The sequence below is a fragment of the Sciurus vulgaris genome, assembly GCF_902686455.1.
Source record: "Sciurus vulgaris genome assembly, chromosome: 8".
Classification (NCBI taxonomy): domain Eukaryota; kingdom Metazoa; phylum Chordata; class Mammalia; order Rodentia; family Sciuridae; genus Sciurus; species Sciurus vulgaris.
This window is the reverse complement of record NC_136468.1, coordinates 144,354,392-144,376,378: the sequence shown is the minus strand read 5'-3', so window position 1 is coordinate 144,376,378 and position 21,987 is coordinate 144,354,392. Positions and strand designations below refer to the sequence as shown.

Genomic DNA, 21,987 nt, shown 5'->3' with positions numbered 1-21,987 from the left:
CATTAAGCAAACATAACATTTTAATATCTTTTTTTGGTAGAACTGGGGATCAAACCCAAGGTCCTGGGCATGCTAGGCAAGTCCTCTACCACTAAACGCCCCAACCCCAAGTTAACATGAAATCTAAGATTCACTTGCGAGACCAGGAGAAGAAATATAACCCCTTCCACAGTCTAAAAGGCACTTTTTTCAACCATTGGGAAAAGAAAAATGCAACATACTTTATACTTGGTCTAAACTGAGGTCTAGCTCGCCCAGAAATTTCTCTGAGCTTTATCATGATTCCTGGAGGCAGCCGGATCCGGGGAAGGTCAAAGTAGTTTCCAACAGGAGGCACGAGTATGTCTGAGGGGTAGGTGAACTCTCTGTCTTCCTCTATGGTCAGAGGCAGTGGAGAGGGGCTTGGGGTGAGGGCAGGGGAGATGACGCCATTGGCCTCCACCTGCCACTGGCACCTAGGCAGACAAGAAAGAGGCTCTTCAATCCCTCTCAGATCAAGATTACTAGAAAGCTACTTGGCACTTGCAGATATATCAGACATGAGGGATCTGATGTGTTAGATAGTTATTTATTTTTATATATTTTAGTTGTCAATAGACCATATTTTATTTATTCGTATGTGATGCTCAGGATCAAACCCAGTGCCTCATACATGCCAGGCAAGCACTCTACCACTGAGCCACAACCCCAGCCCTGTGTTAGATATTTATTCATCAAGCCTTCTCCAGAGGCTAAAGAAAAATGAGAAATGTATGAAAACACATTTTTGCAAATCTACCTCCCCCTCCAATATTTTATTCCAAAAACTTTTAAACATACAGAAAAATCGAAATAATTACATGGTAAATATCCACATACCCACGGCCTGAATTCTACAATTTACTCTTTGTCATGTTAGTTTACCACAGGTCTACTCATCCTTTTTGGGATCCCTCAATTTAATTTCACACTACTTAGGTTGGAAAATAACTTACACAGTTCAAAGGTGTAAATTTAAATTTAGTAAAGTAAGGTTCAGAAAGCACCATAGTATAATTTTTATCTTATTCCTCAGGCCCAAGGACATCCATGAGATGGTCAGGTGATAGGCACAATTAGCTGGGTAATGTACAAAAAGTAGTTTTCCACATAAAGTTCTTTTCCTTTGTGGGCAAAACAAGCTCAATTTGAACTCTTCTGTTACCTTTGTAAAAGTTTGGAACGCAACAGCTCCTGACAGGCCTCCTCTTCTTTGGTAATTTCTGGTCCATTGTACAGGATTCTTAACATGGAACAAGCTAACACAGACAGACCTAAAGCCAGGTCCACCAGAAAGGGCAGGCCTCCTGAGACTTCCTCCGAGGACTCCTACAACGCAGACAGGCAAACCACACTGGTTAGTGAACACCAGCAGAGCCTGCGACCTGTGCTGCACCATCCCGACCAGGGGGATTCAGAGTGGCACTGGGTGTCCGCTATGGGACCCAGGTACGTCACCCAACACCGTCAGTAGGTGGCAGCACTGGAATGACCTCTGAGTGAGGTGGTATTACAATTCTGGAGAGAGAATAGCTGACAGGACTCCTTAGCAGAAACAGCATGAATCATGCGCAAGATACCCAAATTTCTGGTAGCTTCCTCCCTGCTGTGCCTATCCACGTACAAATCACTATTTCCTTTTGTCACCTCTGTCCTGTGTTCAAACCACGATGCCTACAATGACTGCACTGAATTCATGTGAGAAATGTTTGAGGGCCTCCTGTGTACCAGCTCTTCTTCTAGGTGCCTGAGATGTAGCAGAGGTGAAACAAAGATCCCTGCCCTCATGGAGCTTACAGTCTAGCCAACAGTCCCACTCTAGAGAGTCTTGTTCAACTTAAGCAACTTCCAAGTCTGAAATATGTTTTAAAATCCAGCAACTTTGGGTCAGTGGAACTCCTAATATTCTTAAAACCTAGAACCCAAGTGCATCCTTTTATTGAGGTTTGGAATCTTCTTTGCCTATGAGAAGATGCTGGAGTTAGGGCACCTCTCCAAGTCTTGAAGATGGAGCCCCTAGCAACAAATTATTTCTGGGTTGCTGAATTGATTTTAGGACACAGCTCATTTTACTCCATAAAACTACTACTAGTAGTAATTTATTACTGCCAGATGGAAGAGATGGATGAAAAGTGGCTCATATTTTGCCCTGTTTCCAAGGCAAATATGATGTATATAACCAAGGCACATAGGAGAAAGTACATTTTTCCCACAGCAGTGGTTAGGTTCAAGTACCTGAGCGCGAACTGTGCACGCAAAGCCCCACATAGCTTTATCAGGAGTGTTGTGTTCACGGCCACTTCTCATTTCAAAGGAGAAGGTGACTGTATCTCCTTCCACCTTAAAATTTAAGGGGGGAAAATACACTTTAAAAACAAGACATGTAACTTTCAAGAGAGCAATGAATGTCAGAGATTTACTTTCAAAAGGACCACAGCAATGCCTCACTCCTTCTCTCACTTGCTTTTTGATTCAAATTCTGTTCCCTCTCATTTAGAAATCAATCTTTCAGGTGTCCCTTCTGGCCAGGCAGCCTTAGGGACAAGGCATCTGTGAAATGGACTTGACTGCCCAACAGTCAGAGTAAAGATTAGTCAAATATGGAGCACAATCCTAATGAATTTCTCATATTTCTGTTCTTCCTGCTCTCCCTTTGCCTCTTCCACACCTCACTGTGTCAAGAAGGCAGGCAAATGACAAGCACTCCTGATGAACACTGTGACAGGGAGCCAGCTCCAGGAGGGAGGAGCGAAGGCAGTGAGTTAGAGAACAAACTGAGAGGGCACTGCTCCGGTTTGGATGCATCCAGACCACACCCTGGAGATAGTAGCTGTCACTGGCTGAGTTACAGAGGGTATGTAATATCTGTGAAGTAAGGGACTGGGAAATAGACTTAGGAAACATTTGGGGGTTTGATGAACATTTGAGTTCACATTCGCATTCTAGGCAGATACTACTAGTAAGGAGTTCAAGGGCTCAGATTACAAAGCATGGCCCTAATTGTATCAGCTTGAGGATGGGTCATTATTTTTCTCCAGAGGCCCAAACTCATGTGGAAACATTAACTCTACACTTTTAAACTGCAGTGGCCTGTGGTTCTGGGCTCAAGGGCATCTGGAGAACTAGCAGACCTCATAATGGACATGGAAGAAAATGCCATGGCAACCTGCATCCATGGAGCGGTCTGAGGAAGGGCTCCCAGCTCTGAGTGGACAGGGATCTGATGTCCTATAAGTGAAAGGAGGGTCATTCTGAAGGGAAGGGAGGAGCTGACAGGCTTGGTAAGGTGGCCCCACCTCAAGAAAAGCCCCCACAACAAACGTGTTCTGGGACTACAGTTGGCATTTGGGTCTCTGAGGAACCTAGGTTCACTTTTCTTTTCGAGAAAGTGACCATGACTGGATACCATACCTTCACCAAGTCCTTCGGCCAACCAGTTCCTAAGACACTACGGCTGCCATATCCCAGAGTATTGCCTCCATATTCAGCAACCTTCCTACTGTTTGTGTTAGGCCCCGCGTATATCACCAACTTCAAAACAGAAAATAGACTGTTAGACTGTAAAAGAAAAACAAAAACAACATCTACAAATAAAAAGGCTGCAAAAAAATTTGTTTAAAAACACATTTATAAACCAGGCACTGGTGTCATTATACTATGACTAATATTTCCTGACTTTTTTAGGTATAACTGATACTAGTTTGAAGATAATCAGTCATTGGTATTACAGGACAGTCACAGAGAAATAAAACATACTTTTTATATTATCATACTTTAATTGGCTTGGGGACCTCACATTGAAAACTAATACTCAGCTATTATCCATATACATTTTTCAAATGCTATTTTAATCCTAATTATTGACATACAATTCATTAGTAATAGGTACAGTTTGACCCCTTAAATCCTCCCCCAAAACAAATAAAGTGAGCAAATACAGATGGAAAGATGGTAATAGCTAAAACAACAAAATAAAAACATCAAAAAAAAAAATCAATGAATACAAAAGAATTTTTAAAAGTGCAACACATTGAAAATAAGCCATATATGATTAGGATGCTGCTCAATGGTAATAAAAGGAAAACACAAATTTGGGCCGGAAAGGGGGCCGGGCCTTCTTAGGTCAGCTTTCATGTGTCAAGGCTTTTCTTCCATACAGCCTGCACATACGGTCCTCATCTGGAGGAGAAACCCTGATAGCTCGTTTGCCCTTGCAGCAATTCCACAGGAGAAACCAAGCTCTGGCCTCTGTGAATACCAAGCCCTGCCCCCTGCAGTGCACTCTGACCACCTATGTGCACCCAGGTTTGTATCAAAAAGCTGCATCTTTAGCCCTGGATGCTTATTGTTTTGTGGTTTCTTACCCTTTGAACCTTTTGCTGACACCAGCCAGGGACCACTGGAAAGGTAAATGTACTTTTATCCATGTAGTAAGCCTCTTTCTGCTCCATCACTTAACGCTAGTGTCTACTGCAGGTGTAACTTAGTGCACACCCGAAGATGCAAATTACTATTTTTAAAGGAGAAACAAAATGACACCAACTACAATGGCAACCTCTTCCATTTCCATTTTAAATAACCACTTCATTAGGACACAGGGGTTCTAAAGGCAGGAGCTAGGAAGGAGGCTGGACTGATGCTAGGGGATATATATTTTGCAAGGTCCACCACAACCCAAGCTCTCGTTTCTTGCTCCTAGCTAAGGTAAATTTTGGAGACAAGTCTTAAACTCCTCCAGACATCTGGGACTCTTGATTATCCTAAAAGGTGGTGGGGGCTCAATAATCCCAGGCATGTGTTTTATCACTTCATGGCAGATTTAGTTAAGAAATCCTTTACTTTTAACCTAAAAACCTCCCCTGATAGAATTTAAGCCATATGCCTCTCTGAGTTCACAGAGGATGGAGATGACACACAGCTAACTAGCTACATAAAAATAGCATGTAGAGAGCTATTTTGTGTGTACAAAGCTATTAGATAATCCTCTAGCTGTTATTTCAAATGTTATTATTCCAGATTCATTTGCCTTTCCTTGGTAAGTTCAACAATTATCAATAGTGGAAAATACTTCAGCCCCTACAGCACTTCCTATTTTTTGTAACTGTAAAGACACCAGGTTGGAAACTACTCTTCCTGAAAATCTATATGGGCTTTTAGGTAATGGCAAAAAAGAACAAAAATGTAAATACACATAAAAGAGAGCTTAACACATCTGATTCCCTTCTAAAAGGCCACCTTTCCCAAAAAGATACATGAGAAACCCCAAGAATGGGGCAGGAAGACCTTTCCAGATGAATGATCATAACACATCTATAGGAATCCCAAGCACAGAGGGAAGGCAGGAAGTCAGCAAAAAGAAAGGAAATTTCCCTTTGACTCAGAGTGAAGCTTTTGAAAGCTTACAAAGGTACACTTTAACTTGCCATTAACACACTGTTGTTAGGCTGCAGAGGTGATGGCTCTTAAGTCCCTCAATCACTACCCTTCAAGGCTTTATTTTAGGAAAGTCTTCCTAAAAGATATCTGCAGACAGAAATAAGTCAGGAATGGTGACCAGCAGCAAAGAAAAATAAGAAGCATCTAAAAAAAAATCAGCTTAGGCAGAAGCAACAAGAACCTAGCGCTTGCTTACTTTGTCATAGTCATACTGGGAAGAGCATCTGCTATCAAATCTCAGATACAGGCAGCGAGCTCCTGGGATATGGACAGTTTCTTTAAATTTGTAGTTGTCTCTGACAGGGTGTACTGTTTCCACGGTCTTCCCAGCAGCCCATGGGGCAGGAATCTTTAGGCCAGTGAGAAAGCCTGGCTCTTCCTTCTCTTCCAGCATTCTAAAACCAGAGAAGGAGAAAGGGGCTTGGCTTAGCAGCAAGGAAAACAACAAAAAGATGGAAATACTACAGAAACAAGTTCAGTAATTGCTCTTAAATTTCCCACAGCATGCAGTATGACACGTTGTGATTTTGGTGGCGGGGGGTGGTAACTGAGGATTGAACCCAGGGGTGCTTTACCACTGAGCCACATCCCCAGCCCTTTTTTTTCCTTTATTTTGAGACAGGGTCTTGCTAAGTTGCTTAGGGTCTTCCTAAGTTGCCGAGGCTGGCTTTGAATTTGCAATCCTCCTGCCTCAGCCTCCCAAACCACTGGGATTACAGGTGTTTGCCAGTGATTTATAAGGCACATTGTGACTTATAAATACTAGCAGTAAGAAGCATTTAAACACTTCCTATATTTAAGGGGTCTCTCCCCTTTTCTATTGTTAGATGCTGTATATTCATATAGTAATATATAGGCTTAGAATGTATATAAACACACAGCACTATTTTATTTGTAAGGAGTAAGTTCAGTTGCTACCCAGTAGAAGACCCCACTGACTCTCATTTACTCGGGGAAGGACCTGTAGGACTGGCAGCTTTCCAGCTCCCTAGGACGTTGCCTTTTTTCATTCTACACGCCAACTGTTGAAGCTCCATAAGCCGACGTGACTCCTTCTCACCGTAATTGTTATTACAGAAAGGTGCCTTTCAGAGCCCTTTTACCTACCATAACAGAACTTCAAGGTCTTCACAGAGCGCGAAGTTGTGGAACACAAACTCCTAAGCCATAAAGTTGGCTGCCATGGAATTCTCTAATTCTCTTTCAACTCTGTAGGTGGAACTACAGAGCTGCAGTGTCCAATACAGTAGCACTAGTTGCATATTTAAATGACATAAGATGTCAAATTCAGCTCCTTGGCCACATTGGTCATAGTGCAAGTGCTCCCTAACTACATGTGGCTATGACTAGTTGTGTTAGACAGCACAGATACAAGCTTTCATGACTGCAAAAATGGAAACCACCCAAGGCTCGATGGGATAGCACACTGCTCTTGAGAAACGGGAAATCTTTCCTTTCTGATCAGTTATTTTTAAAGACAGCTTTAGTGAAACATAGATATGTAATACTGGCACCTATGTAACGCACACAACTTGGTAAGTTCGGCCAGTTGCATACAACCAGGAAGCTTCCTTTTTCCTCTTTGTAATCCTGATACTCCTTCCTTGAAGCAATCATTTTCTGTCATCGGAGAGACTGGTTTGTATTTTCTAGGGCTTTATATAAATGGAATCTCATAGTGTTAAAGTTTGGATTCAGAATGTCCCCCAAAGGCTCATGGGCTGATGGCTTGGCCTCCAGCTGGTGGCGCTATTGGAAGATGGTGAAAATGTCAGGAGGCAGGCCCTCATTAGAGGAAGTACAAAACAGAGGGCAAGTCCTGGAAGGGTATATCCTGTCCCTGGCCCCTTCTCTCTTTCCGTTTCCTGGCTGCCACAGGTGAGCCACACCCTTCCAGCCATGATGTCCTACCTCACCACAGGCTCAGAAACAATGAAGTCAAGTGACCCTGGACTGAAACCTCTGAAACTATAAACCAAAATAAATCTTTTCTCCCTTAGGTTACTCTGCTAAGATTTTTTTTTTTTTTTGCCACAGTGACTGAAAGCTAACACACATAATACATGACCTGGGAGAACCATGCTTCTTTCACTGAGCTAAGTATTCTGAGATTCACATATATATGCACATATATTCACATGTTACATATATCAAGAGTTCATGACCTTTTATTGCTCAGTAGGAGTCCACTGTAATGTATATGTCACAATTTGTTTATCCATTCACCTACTGATGGACATTTGGGTTGCTTCCAGTTTTGAATTATTCTAACTAAAGCTGTTATCAACCTTCATGTGGAATCTTCTAATAACTTATCCTTTCTTTACTCTTGCATGAACACCTAAAAGCAGAATAGCTGGGTCACATGGCAGGTATATACTCAACTTTAAAGAAATTGCCAGCCAGGGGTAGAGTACTCGCCTAGCATGTGCGAGTCACTGGGTTCAATCCACAGCACCACATAAAAATAAACAGAAGAAATTGTGTTCAACTAAACTAAAATATAAATATGTATGTGTGTGTGTGTGTATTTTTTTTTTTTTAAAGAAGAAACTGCCAGCCAAGCACAGTGGCTCTCACTTGTAGTCACAGCTATTTAGGAGAGTAAGGCAACGGTACCACTTGAGCCTGGAATTTGGGGCCAGTCTGGGCAACATAATGTGAGCCTGTCTTTTAAAAAACAAAACAAAACAAACAAACAAAAAACCCCACAAAACACATAAAAAAATCCCTGCCTAACTGTTTGCCAATGTCATAATGTTTTACTTCCCCACCATTAGGGTATGAGATTTTGAGTCAATTGTGAACTGAGCTCTTAATTCATGGGTAAATTTACTCTAACTTGTTTCTATAAATCTATAAATTAATTCTATCTGTAAATTTTTTGACCCTGTACCTTTTTCCTTTTCTCAGTTAGATAATCCTTGCTAAAAATCATTGTTGTAAAAGGAGTATGAGGCTTTCACCAGAAAAACTAAAGCAGCAGCCCACATTACCTCTCATCAGGAAACAGCCTGCACCTCTGGTCAGACGTGCCACATGGGGAACAGCCCACTTCGGCAAAAACTGGACACTGCGTTTTAAGCAACAAAGCCGTCTGCAACACAAAACCATCAGCGTGTCTTAAAGTGCTTACTGTCAGTCACCTGGATGGTACTAGAGCTAAACTTAGAATTTCTATTTGAATCATCTTTTTGCAAGCTTTGTCTGCTGTCCTTCACATTTCTCCAAGAAATGCTTTGCTACTGAGCCCACAACATCATTTTATTTAACACATCATTTATATTGGTTACTCTTAGCTGGTGAGGACTCAGGGGACTAAATAAAATAGGTTTCAGTTGTGTCCTACATTAGCCTTTTTACAGCTGATTGGCAACAAAAACTTGCTAAAAGACTACAGTTGGTAATTTAGTCAAACAATACAATGTGTTCCTTTAACACTCTAGCTTATTTTCAGGACATGCTTTTCTTGGTTTCTGAAAGGCATGATTATGTTGTTGTGTCCCTTGTACCATGATACGGGCTGGCTGGAGAGCAGGTCAGTGGGGTGCTGGGGGTCCCACCTGGCTGGTGTAGAGCACCAGCTGTACCAGCTGAGGCATCAGGGCATCGGCCATGGTCAAGGTCTGCAGGTTGGGGTGCATCAGGGAGGTCAGTAACACTGGGAGAAGGTGACCAAGCATAGTGGCCTTGGTAACTTGTTCCAAGCCTTTTAACCTACAAAAAGTTCAAGAAAACATACAGCCTAAGCAATGCCCAAGCTTGTAGGGAAACCACTGACATCATCTGTACCTGACAGATTCTTTTAATCATGTCTCCATGCATTAGTGAAATAGTCCTGGCAATTCAGTCCTCAAATTTCCCACCTTCTACCACTAAAGGAGAGGGGAAGAACATGGAGCCCTCAAGGGAGTTCACTTTCAACCTGTGATCTGGCCAAAACACTTAGGCAACACATTTCATAGCATCTTCAAAGCACTTTACAAATGGGTTCTGAAACTCAAAGGCCTGCTCTAGGTGGTGACCAACTCTCAAGGTCTCTGGCCTCCATGGCCACTGGCAGTATGCGGCACTGAGACTCTAAAAGGAGAAGTGAAGGGCTCCAACACTGGTCCACCTGCCTTGGCTGAGAAAGCCATTCCTGGCCTAGGGCAACTGAGGATCATTTGAGCCGATCCTTTTCACTGTGGTAAAATGCACATAAAATCTAAGTATATATTTCAGGGTTGTTAAGTAATGTGCGATCACCACCACCACCATCTCTATAAATAAAAACTCTACACCCATTAGGCAATGGCCCCCACCCCACAACAGTCACCATTTCACTTGCTGTTTATGTGATTTTTTTTTTTAATTAAAATTTTTATTTTATTTGTTGTTCCTGTGATTTTGGCAACTCTAACTAGGACGACTCAGTAGGCTTTTAAATCAGATTCTGAATATCCTCATCCTCTGCTAGAGAATTGAAGTATGCGGGTTTCCCAAAGAAAGAAATAGGTCATATAAATTCTCCAAGCTATGAGAATGTTCATGCTGGAGTCAGAAGTGGACTGCATGTCTCCAGGCTACATATTTTAATAGGCCCAGGGCAACACCTATCTGGGTAAATTGTTCTCAGCCCTGACCTCCTATTTACCCTCTGGAAGTAGGTGAAATCCAAGGACCTGGGGACAGGCAAGGGAACTGAAGCAAAAAGTTACACTGCAGAATTGTTTAAGATCAACATCTCTAACATTCACATCATCAAAAAACATGGTATGCAACTTATCTCTACAAGTGAATGATAGCAGGAATCTCAATGTGAAGGGCTAAGAAACTCTGTGAGGGAAGGTTACCCCCATGTAGGCACTCCTATATTTGGAGAAATGAAATTTCAGTAAAGTCCTGAGATATCATGTTAGTGTCATCTTTTGTATGGTAACTGATTATACTGTATCACTAGTCACTTCTTCCTCTTGAAAGTAAGTGGGCATGGCACTGAGCTAGACAATTAAAAGGAAGGCCAGTTTGAGAGTCATGACAGAAGTCCTAAAAGTCAGAGATGAGGCTGGTTGCCATAACCTTGCTGCCCCTGCAATGCGGTTGATGGCACAATCTCACCTAAAAGCATTCTGAAGAATCGAATTGCATTTGGCTTTGAAACACTTGCTGTTTCAACCTATTCTCACAAAAATGCTTCTATATTGAATAAACATTTGATGTTCCATTCTAAAGATGTTTCACTTTCATAAGCAAATCTTTCTTCCTGAACAGCAGCAGGTCACAGGTCCCAATCCATTTCCTCACCTCTGCTCCCGGTCTGCTATGTCACTGTTTATGAGGGCAGTGGTGACCTGCTGTAGCATTTCCAACACTTCATCACATCCAGTCAGGATTTGGGTGGCAAGAGCCAAAATACTGACTTTTAGCTCCTAGGTAGAAAACATCAAAATATTATTTTTAAGGTCTGTGATGAAGTCACTTCCAATGACAACATGAAATGATGTATTTAATGATGCATTTTTTAGATGAAATGATGAGGTGGCCAGAATAAGCCCAAAGCAGTTAAGTTCCTCTGGGATGGCCAGTAGCAATTTAATTTGGGCGGCTACGGTCTGAAGTGTGGATAGAAATATGCAGTATCTCACAGGGAGCACACTGCGTGCCTAGGAGAAAAGGCCTAGCTCCCATCCCATCCGGCACAAGAGAGCGCCTGGTGGCCAGCCCAGAAACTCCAGGTGGTATGAGGATAGCTAAAGAGAAAAACAGAACAGTAAAAGGCGCATGTATAGGCGGTGGATAAAATGAGACAAAAACACAACATTCTGAAACAGTACAAGTGACCTTTCACTTAAGATCTTAAACCTATTATGCTTAAAATCCAGCAAGTTAAAAAATTCAGTTAAAGCAGCAGGTACTTATGGCTACTAAACATTAAAAATAACTATTAGAGAATTCAAGGGAATACCAATAGAGTTTTAAGAAACACTAGTTAACATCTTAGAAATGTTCGGTTTACAAATATTTTCAATTAAAAATACAACCAAACTAACTTGAGGTAACAGCTACATGTTTTTGCATTTTTCCCTGGAACTACTAGACAATTGAGCCTATTCTGCCTTTACTAAACATCTATACTTCTTATCCATGGCTTAATTAAAGATTTATAAAATTTAGCCTTTCAAATAGAAAAAAAAAAAGTGTTTTTTTTCAAATAGAAAAAAAGAAGAGAGGCGATGTCCTGGTGGCCATGTCCTCGAGGAGCCATGTCCTTGAGTTTTTTTTTCAAATAGAAAAAAAAAACTGTTTTTTGTTGTTGGAATTTCCTAAGGTCTTTTTTTTTGTATTATTATAACTTTATCATTAAAACGATAGGAGGGGTTGGGGCTGTGACTCAGTGGAAGAGGTTCTTGCCTAGCACATGTGAGACACTGGGTTCAATCCTCAGCACCACATAAAAATAAATAAATAAAGGTTAAAAGAAAAAGAGAATGCTTAAAAAAAAAAGAAAAGAAAATATATAGGAAAATAAATGCATTTAAAAAGAGAAAAAACATGGAATTTGGACCTGTCGAGTGAGCTGAACCATGACTAAAATCACACTAATAGTATCAGTGATCACCTAAAAACCATACGAGGATTAGTGGCCTTATAAGGTAGATGCTGTTGTCTCTTTTTACTAATTAGGAAACTAAGGCAAGAGAAGTTAAATAAATAGTATCAATAATTTAAATTAAAAATTCATGCATGTCTACTGTTTAAAAACTGGTCACAGGAGACAAACTTGTGAATGCAAACTAGCACACCTACTTTATACAGTATGTGTGCATAAAGGACTAAGAAAAGAGCAAACTGCCATGGTTTATTTGGCTTCCTCGCTGGATTTGTCAGTGTGTTTAAGTTAACAGTGTAAGGAAGAATGAAGTTCTTATTGATTTCTCTAATATTCCAACAGAGATGCAAAACAACCACCTGAATAATGCAAACAACCATCTCGAGTATCTGCCAAAGTTATAACCACTGCTTGAAAAATGTCTTTGGATTGCTATAAATTGTCATGTAGGAAGAGATGATCAAGTTTACACAGAAGCTGACCTAAATTAATTGTAAAATGCAATGAACTATGTAGGTTTAGAAATTATTTAATACAAGATTAAAAGAAATTATCACCTTTTTAAGTTATCTGGATCAAGAGAATATAAACCATTCAAAATATCAAAACTGTTTAAAATGTTATGCTCCCAGATTTATACATATGTGTGTATACATATATATGTATGAGTTTATATGTGTGCATGTATGTGTGTGCATATATATGTATGTATGTACATAAATATATATGTATCTTACAGGTGTGATGAGATCACTTGTGAGTGCCATATTTTATAGTTCTTAAAAGAAGATGAAAATAAACAAAGGCACAAAGAGACTGACAGGAGCACGTGGATGACACATCATGAAAGTGTCACAAATATGGTAATCACTGTGCAATGACATACAGAGCTATGAAATGAGTGGCCTAATACCTCTCACAACAATATAGGTTACATGGTGAATTCTGACATCATAAAACACAGAAGCTGAGCTGAGTAAGCTGTGCTTTACATACTGGGTAGAAAGCATTGTTAAAATCAAGCTTGGTGTTTACCTGTACCTTCAATGTCTCTCCCTGCAAGGAGTTGTCACTGTCATCGTTCTCATCAGGTTTAATCAAAATAGTGTTACTGAGAAGGTGATTCTGAACTGCCATCAGATAGCGCAGGCAGGAGGATGCAGCCTTTAATACAAACAAGGGCATTTAAATGATCTAAACCCTACTCAAAGAAGGGATCATGTAATCCTCATGTTTTCAAAAGATTCAGACAAGAGAAACAAAAAGAGAAAGTACAGAAAACAGACCAAGTTAGTTTCTCACGTGATTTGTATGCACATGGCTTTCAATGACAGACGTGGACACATTTACTGCTTGTCTTCTGTTGCACAATCCTCACTATTCATTCAAATAAATCTTTCCTCTTAATAGTTCTTCTTTCCCCATCCCCAACTCCCACAGAAGACTCTACCCAAACCCTTAAAAACCTTACAGTTTGTATCAGTCTCTGCAAAACACTAATAGTTTAGAAAATAATGCTAAACTAGTGGGAAAGAGGGACCCTCACTAAATAAAACAAAAACCCAAATTAGTCAAACAATTTATTGCTTGCTGCAATAAACTGGAATAAAGTCTTAGAAAAAAAAGTATTTCAAGTGGATTTTCTAGTTCTATAGTTCCAGGATAAGCACAGTCATTCATTGACTTTCACAAATTATTTTCAGTCTATCTTTGTGAAGTGAACATGTGTCCACACACACCTCTCAGTACAGTAAAATGAAAACAGGGACATTTGATATAATCGTGCTTTCAGTAAATACATTTTTACTTACAGGCACAGTTGAAAGGAGCTTTTGAAAATCATCTTTAGAGACAGTTTGGCACTTGGTGATTAAAATACAGGATTCTCGTACAACAATCTTCAGAATGTAGTGTAAAAGTTCATCATTTAGTCTTTAAAATGCAGGGAAAATGTAACAATAAAATGTTGATGGTTTATTAGTAAAAGGATAACTTTTATATAATTGGTACGAGATAACAAATATGAGATACAAAATTGACTCTGCAAGTCATTATCTTATTCAGTAATAATGCTAGTAACTAGGTATTATCTAATCCAAACATACCAAAATGGGACCCAACCACTAATCAAAGTATTTTATAAATAACACAGAAAAATGACACCTCACTCCCTCTCCCCAGCTCTAACACACATAGCTTTCATAGTTCAGCAATTTGGATCACCCCTCCACTAAGATTTTTGGAATAAGTTCCACTTCCTATTTCTGCTAAGTACTTTCTCTGGGCCCAAGTTACTTTACTGATACAACTTCAATGTCCTATTATCAGTTCGTAGGACAACTGTAGAATTTGTTATCTTTCAACTGATCCAGGCTCTTTAGGCTTAACATGCTAATGATCACATTAGCTATAACTGGAGACAAACACTGATCAAACATATTTGAATTAATTACTCAGAAGAACACAAAGAGAAGGCCAGCAGTGAGCAACATAACTGGTGTCACCTGTAATGATCATCTTCATCACTGCCAAATCGGTTGTTTTGAAGCTGTTCAGCTAAATTAGTTAGGATCACATCTCGCAGCTGGGACAGTCCACTGTTTCTCTCTCCTAACATACAACAAAACTCCATAAAGTACCCTGAAATGGCACTTATAAAACTGATGCTATTTTTAACATTTTTAAACAAAGTATAAGGTCAACCACAAGGGGCACCAGGTATAGCAGATTTACATAAAACAGCAGAGGCAAAACTACATCATGACCAAGTGGGAACTGCTTCTAGTCAGAGTTTCTTGATTTCAGTGTGACCACCTTCTTGATATATCACAAAGTGTGATTTCTAATTTCTTCAATTAATTTTGCTTTTAAATACAAAGTATCTTTAACATACCTTTTGTTGTTGTTGTTGTTTAGTCCAACTTAAAAAGTTGGATTCTAATGTGTGAAAAAAATGGCTTAGAAATCACCACAAAGTCATTATTTTAAATCAGTAAATATCTACAGCCAGGTACGTGAAGTTAAGCCTTGGAGACAGAGGGCTTATAAGGTTTGAAGGTATATAAAATGTGGCTTCTGCTTTCAGTCTGGTTAAGGTGTTGCATCTATGCAAATACATTTTTTAAATATGCTGACTAACAGATAAGAAAGTAAGAATCTATTAACTTAATATCCAGTTGTTTCCTTAGGGATAAAAAAGGATACTTGTTCAAGGATAATTTAACAGATAAATCTCACCTTCTGTTAAGACCAACTTAAGTAAGTTATTGATTTCAGTTTCGCCTGGGTACAAGATATTTAAACCAGAGCTGAAATGACAGAAAAGTCAAGAAGTTTTTAAACAAATGTTTTAGAATCTCTGAATAATGAAATATTTCTTTTTATTAAAGGTGCAAATTTGATTACATAAAACTGAGGGCCGGGATGTAGCTTGGCGGTAGAGCCCTTGCCTCCCATGTGTGACGCCTAGGGTCTGATCCCCAGACCACAAAAAAAAAAAATCCTGATTACATAAAACTGAAGCAAGCATTTTAAATTATTTTAATTATTAAAATGGCATTTAAAAAAATTTTAGTTGTATATGGACACAATATATTTTTATGTGGTGCTGAGGATCAAACCCGGTGCCTCACATGTGCCAGACAAGTGCTCCACCACTAAGCTACAATCCCAGCCCTTAAAATAGCATTTGAACCTAAATTCACTGTCATGATTTAGTCCAATTCCTTCCCTGAAAAACAGGATCCTTCTCCCGCTTCTGACTGTGAATTACTAAAGCAATAACTTATGTGAGATACCATGCAGAAATGATAAGAGCACTGGTAAGCAATGAAAAGTCAGTATAGTTGAGCCAGTTATAGAACAAATTGTGTTACCCCCACCCCTGCCCCCACCAAATTACTTGGGAAAGGGAGGCTTGGTTTTTCCAAAAAGGCTGGAAGCATAGGATGACAAATGGCGTAGGAATTTTTCCTTTTTCTTTTTTATTGAGGTTAGTCATAAAGTACACATATTCAAAGTGTACAATTTGATAACTCTGACAAGCATATGTACCTATAAAATAAAACCACACTAAGCAGGTGAATGTGCCCATCACCTCCACAACTTTCCTCATGGCACCACCAGATTTTTTTTTCTTTTTGTACTGGGAATTTAACCCAGGGGCAGTTGACCACTGAGCCACATCCTCAGCCCTTTTTTTTTTTTTTTTTTTTTTTTTGAGACAGGGTCTTGTTAAGTAGCTTAGGGCCTCACTAAGTTGCTGAAGCTGGCCTTGAACTGATGATCCTCTTGCCACAGCCTCCTGAGCTGCTGGATTACAGGCATGTGGCACAGTGCCCAGCATGGCAGCAGATTTCAAATACTGCCTTAATGCTCAACAGAAAGCAACCAAAAGCAAAGCATAATCTACTACGGAAGGACAAGAATTCCCTGTCCTCTATGCTCACCCCTACCATATGACTTTCAAACCAACCACTGAGTTCTCTCTTGGTCACTAAATGATACTTGGCAACATCCAGGCTACCCTCCTAGACAAAAAGTTCATTGACAGTTCATTGAAATTAAAAAAAAAAAAAGTTAATGACAATTGAAAATGGTCCAGAAATCCACAAGGTTTTAATCAGGTTAATAAAGGCCAACACGGTTGACACTACCTTGCATCAGGCCTTCTCTTATGAGAACCTCACAAACCTAATAATAGGTATTTTTATTTGTTTGTTTTGTCCACTTTGAGGCAACTTCTCACTAAGTTGAGGATGCTGGCCTTGAACTTGGGATTCTCCTGCTTCAGCCTCCCAAGTTGCTGGGATTGTAGGGGTATGCCACCTTGCCTGATAGGTACTATTTTTTGGGGGGGTGGGGGGTTACCAGGGATTGAACTCAGGGCACTCAGCAGCTGATCACATCCCCAGCCCTATTCTGTATTTTATTTAGAGACAGGGTCTCACTGAGTTGTTTAGCATCTTGCTTTTGCTGAGGCTGGCTTTGAACTCGTGAACCTCCTGCCTCAGTCTCCCAAGCTGCTAGGATTATAGGCGTGCACCACCAAGCCTGCAGTCGGTACTCTTTTAAAACCCATTTGATAGCTGAGAAAATGGAAGCCTCCAACTAAAGCCACAGTGAGTGAGGGGCAGAGCAAAGACTAGAACCCAGGACTGCCTGTTGCCAAAGCCGTTCCTAACCACCTGGAACACTTCCAATGAGAACATCTGCTTGCAACAAACTATCCACTTAAAGGACTTTGGTTTTCTTTTTAAGATTCAAAAGGTGGGACGAGGAAATGTGGGGCCTTTGGCACAGGAGGACTGGTGCAAAACCCCTCTCTATTAAATCATTCCCAATGCACCAGGCCCTGACTGCAGGACAGGCTGAGCCATCCACACTAACATCTTGCAATGAAAAACAAAGGCTTGCAGGAGGTTAATTTTGCAGAGAGCACTAGGAAAAGGAATTGCTGTTTACCTGATGGCAAGACAGACTTCCTTCTGAATTTCAGGGCAGATTTGATCTTTTGGTGCCATCAACAACTGCCAAAGAAGCAGTCCTGACCGTCGAATGATGTCTCGGTTCCTTTCCGTTTGTGGGCTGAAGAAAAATTTAAACACCACCTACAGAAACATAAGGGGTATATCTAAAAGTGCTCATTCTACTGGGGATAAAATTATTCTTATGAAGAAATCATATGTTAGATACCCTTATGAATAGATAACTGGGTAGATATTTTAACAGCAATCTCTTGTGTAAAAGTATAATTACAGTAAATATTTTACATATATTAATTGTAACAAGTGAGATATAGCAATATTCTGTTAATTGCAGTGAAATGAATATGGTTCTAATTACAGGACTAAAAGGTGGTAAGATGCAAAACAGGAATGTTATAGAATTTTCAGTCTGGTGGAAATTAGCTAGCTGAAACTGAGGTCTGTGTTTTCTCTACCACATTCCTTACTTCACATCAGTGTATTTACCTGAAAGACAACGAGAATGCAGCGTATGATACAGGTATCTCCGTTAACCATAGCCTTCTCCATGATGTCACAAATACTGCTCAGATGGTGGGCTTCAATTGGATGCTGCTTGCCCAAGACACTTGTGATGGGAAGATTGGGGTTGGTGGCCAGGAGATTGAGCTGGTGTATGCACATTGCACCAACGTGGTGCAGTAATTGGTTTATAACCTCATTTGTGGTTATAGCCTCTTCTAAAAGAGAAGGAGACTGGGTGAGGAAAGATATACTCCTCCCTGAGGAGCAGAGCTCTTACTTATGAAAGGTGCATGCACATCAGGACAGACTACTTGACTCCCATCTCTTCCACTGCTGCTGGAGAACAGTGTTCTTCTGCCACGGAGTGAAAGAACTTCAGTTCTTTCAGAAAATAAGCAGTTACCACTCATTGAGCCCTTTCTATATGCTGGGTAATGGGTTCAAGGCTTTGCATACATTACCTTACAACATAGTTATAAATAAATGAAAAAATAAATTTTCAGTCTGAGCGTATGAAAGAATGAGAATCCATATACCGATATATGGAAGACTCAGTAGGTACAGATTTGGAGAAAGAAAGAAGTAAGGAGTTTGTTTTGACAAATTTAGATGGAAAAGCTTACTAGATGACCAAGTGGAGGTGAATGCATGGTCTGGAGGGTAGTTGAGTGACTTGGAAGTCACTAATAAATAGGTGACTCTCTGTTCTTTTTTTTTTTTTTTCCTTTGGTTTGTTTTGGACAGTTTTCTTAAGATATGGTTTGAATACCATAAAACTTACTCAAAATGCACAATTCAATAATTTTTAGTAAATTTACACAAATACCAAAATCAAGAATGAAAGCAGAAAAATAGCTACTGCTCCTACAGATAGTAAAATATGTATAGGAAATACTAGGAGCAACTTATGTCAACAAACAAGAAAACTTAGATGAAACAAATTTCTAGAAAGAAACAAATTCCAGGGCTGTGGCTGTGGCTTAGCGGTGGAACACTTGCCTCACACGTGTGAGGCACTGGGTTTGATCCTCAGCACCATATAAAATGAAGTAAAATGAAGGTATTGTGTCCATTTGCAACTAAAAATATTAAAAAAGAAACAAACAAATTCCAAAATGAACTCAATAAAAAAATTGAAGCTATGGACAGTTGAATAGCCTTAAAATATCAATATTACTCCCCCTTAAATATTAATTTAATTTTTTTTTAGTTGTAGATGGACACAACACCTTTATTTTATCTATGTATAGATTTTTAAGTGGTGCTGAGGATAGAACCCAGAGCTTCACACATACCAGGCAGGACTCTGCCACTGAGCCACAACCCTAGTCCTTAAATATTTATTAATTATGGTAATGCTTAACATAATGTTCACAAATTCTCTAATGGTATTCTTTCTAGGAGGTGGACCTTAGTTCCCTTCCCTTGAGTGTGGTCTGGACTTAAAAACTTATTTCTAATAATGCATATGGAAAGTGAAAAGCACTAACTGTATAATGGAGGGACCTGGTAGACATTATTTAAATCAAGGGATCAATTTTATTTTTTGCAGTGCCAGGGATGGAACCCAGAGTTCCACACATATGGGTATGAGCTGTACCACTGAGCTATATCCCCAGCTCCAGGTGATCGATTTAAAAGTCACTAGTAATAAGTCAAGCTGACATGTATTCTGGAATGTACTGTAATGTGAACAGGATATCAGCTCTGTTGCATTCTTCCCCAATATCCACAACCTCAGTTTAATCATTAAGAAAACATCGGACAAACCCAAGTTTTCTGATTATTTTTCCCACCAACTCAAATCTGCAGCTGAGCCACTCGAATGAATGTCTTTTTTAGTTATTATACTTTCAAATCCAAAATTTCCATTTGCTTTTTTCGTTTTGATTTTGATTGGTTTTTGTGTTGTTTTGTTTGTTTACTAGGCAAGTATTCTACCACTGAGCTACATCTCCAGTCCTAAATGAGTTAGTGATGTTTTCTGTTTGTTGAGTCATGGCCGTCACACTTTAATTTTTTTTAGACATGGTTCCCTTTAGTTCTTCAGGCTTACATGTTATGGCGGCTTAATGTCTTCAGCTGCTAAGTCCAATATCTGAGTTGCCCTGCAGTGTGTGTTCACTGATTTCTCTGCTCCATTTGTTTTTTGAAAGCCTCCTTTCTTTTTTACATTTATTTTTATTATTTTATTTGTTTATTTTGGTTCTAGGGATTGAAACCTGGGCCTCAAGCACACTCATCCTGTGTTCTACCACTGAGTTACATCCCTAGCCTTATTCTTAAAGTTAAGTCTAGCTTCTCAGGGTTCACCCGCTTGTATTCCTTAGTGGTTGTCAACCAGCAATCAGTCAATACCGTGAGCCTTGAGCCAGAACACTTGCACCCTGAATGGCGCTACACATTTTGCAAGAAGGCACCAGAGTTCAGGCAGTTTTTTTTTTTTTTTTTTTTTTTTGGCGGTGCTGGGGATCAAACCCAGGGCCTTGTGCTTGCAAGGCAAGCACTCTACCAACTGAGCCATCTCCCCAGCCCTCAGGCAGTTTTTAAACTTCACCCATCTCACATCTTTGTATATCTATGCCGGCTCATGTTCAGCAGAGATGTGTGAACAGCTAGGGCTCTCCCAGCCCTCTACTATGTAGATGTGCAGGGAGCCTGTCAAGGTCCCCAGACCTCACTATTAAATTTCTAGCTAGTCTTCTGATCTGCTGCTTGTGCTAACCAGGGTCATCATTTAAGCTGAGCCACTGGCCTTCTCTGTGTGCCACCCAGGCTGCTACTATTACTGGCGTGAGGTTGTTTCACACTCTACTCCAAATCAAGTCAGCCCCTCTAGAAGCAAAACTGCTGCTTTTCACAGTGTCCCCTTCCCCCAGGACTGCTGTGCTGATCAAACTTGAGTGGGGGATGGGAACAGTCCCAGCTAAGACCACCACAGACCTGTAGAGCTGTAGATAAATAGCTACTTCTCAATTTGGTACACCTTTGATCAATTTCCAGAGCCTGGCTGTTTTTAATAATTTTGGCTGTTTTAGCATTGCTTTATGGGGAATGAAACTGCTGAGATATTCACTCCTCCACGCCAATCCAGCTGACTTTTATTTAAAGTCACAAGATTTTAAGTGAATATTAAGAATCTTAAGAAAGAGATCCTTCATTGGTAAATCTAAGTTTAGTATGAATAAGTGGTTATCAATGCAAAACATTATAACAGCGTAAAATCCCAAGCCAACTACAATAATAAACGGTTACACCAAAGTTCTGACAATAGAGGGACATAATGATTTTTCTTTGAAAAAGTCTATGGACTACTTGAAAACCTCTATTCATTTACATACTTACTTATGGATAAACCAGGCTTTCAGGATCAAGATAACAAAGGATTTGGGGTTCCTCAGTTCTTTGTTGGTGCTCTATGTCCCTACCAACATAGGTGCTACTGCAGTCTCCTATTTCCAAGTGTGTGTACGGGGGCGTGTTACTGCAGGACCAAAAGTGTGCCTCACCTTTAGGCTCAGAGATGATGTGGCTGACCCCCAGCCTCTGGCATACATAATGGAAGGCTTGATTTCCGGGATTACACCACTGATCAATGTAATCATTTGAGCACGTCCACAGCATGTTGTTCACGGTATCATAACAGGCACCTGTGAAGTATAGAATTTATTCAATTGCCATCTGCCTACACATTTTCCTCACAAGGACTGCTAAAAAACAGAGGGGCAAGGATTATAATGCTGATAACCATGTCCCTCCTCTCACAGATTTCCTTGGCAAAGCATTAGACTGGGACTCAGCAAGAGGCCAGGATTTAATTTTCAGTTTTGCTTAACTCCTATGTGAGCAGGAATAAGTCTTGCAAAGCATATAGTTCTCAGCAACTGATTTATGTGTAACCTACTTCCAAAAAGGGCTTAAGTGGCTTACATTAAAAACACAGGTAATTCT

The 21,987-nt window shown here is 40.0% G+C and overlaps 1 protein-coding gene across 11 annotated transcripts in view; it reads right to left on the bottom strand.

Moving 5' to 3' along the window:
- The window catches only part of HECTD4 (HECT domain E3 ubiquitin protein ligase 4), a 175,664-nt gene that overhangs the window by 70,888 nt on the left and 82,789 nt on the right, over positions 1-21,987 (bottom strand). For 8 of the 11 annotated variants that reach the window (XR_013765454.1, XR_013765455.1, XM_079149465.1 and 5 more), the window contains exons 11-25: positions 21,546-21,686; positions 18,019-18,251; positions 17,510-17,655; positions 15,284-15,354; positions 14,551-14,656; positions 13,858-13,978; positions 13,082-13,210; positions 10,741-10,865; positions 9,018-9,171; positions 8,451-8,551; positions 5,651-5,849; positions 3,430-3,576; positions 2,254-2,358; positions 1,184-1,347; positions 222-455 (exon numbers count right to left, since the gene is read on the bottom strand). Coding sequence is in view for 9 of the 11 variants with exons in the window: in XM_079149465.1 (XP_079005591.1) it covers positions 222-455; positions 1,184-1,347; positions 2,254-2,358; positions 3,430-3,576; positions 5,651-5,849; positions 8,451-8,551; positions 9,018-9,171; positions 10,741-10,865; positions 13,082-13,210; positions 13,858-13,978; positions 14,551-14,656; positions 15,284-15,354; positions 17,510-17,655; positions 18,019-18,251; positions 21,546-21,686 (2,176 nt within the window). In the remaining 2 variants the exon portion in view is untranslated. The remainder of the gene's footprint in view (positions 1-221; positions 456-1,183; positions 1,348-2,253; positions 2,359-3,429; positions 3,577-5,650; positions 5,850-8,450; positions 8,552-9,017; positions 9,172-10,740; positions 10,866-13,081; positions 13,211-13,857; positions 13,979-14,550; positions 14,657-15,283; positions 15,355-17,509; positions 17,656-18,018; positions 18,252-21,545; positions 21,687-21,987) is intronic. The other 3 variants (XM_079149470.1, XM_079149469.1, XM_079149471.1) reach the window with 3 other exon arrangements.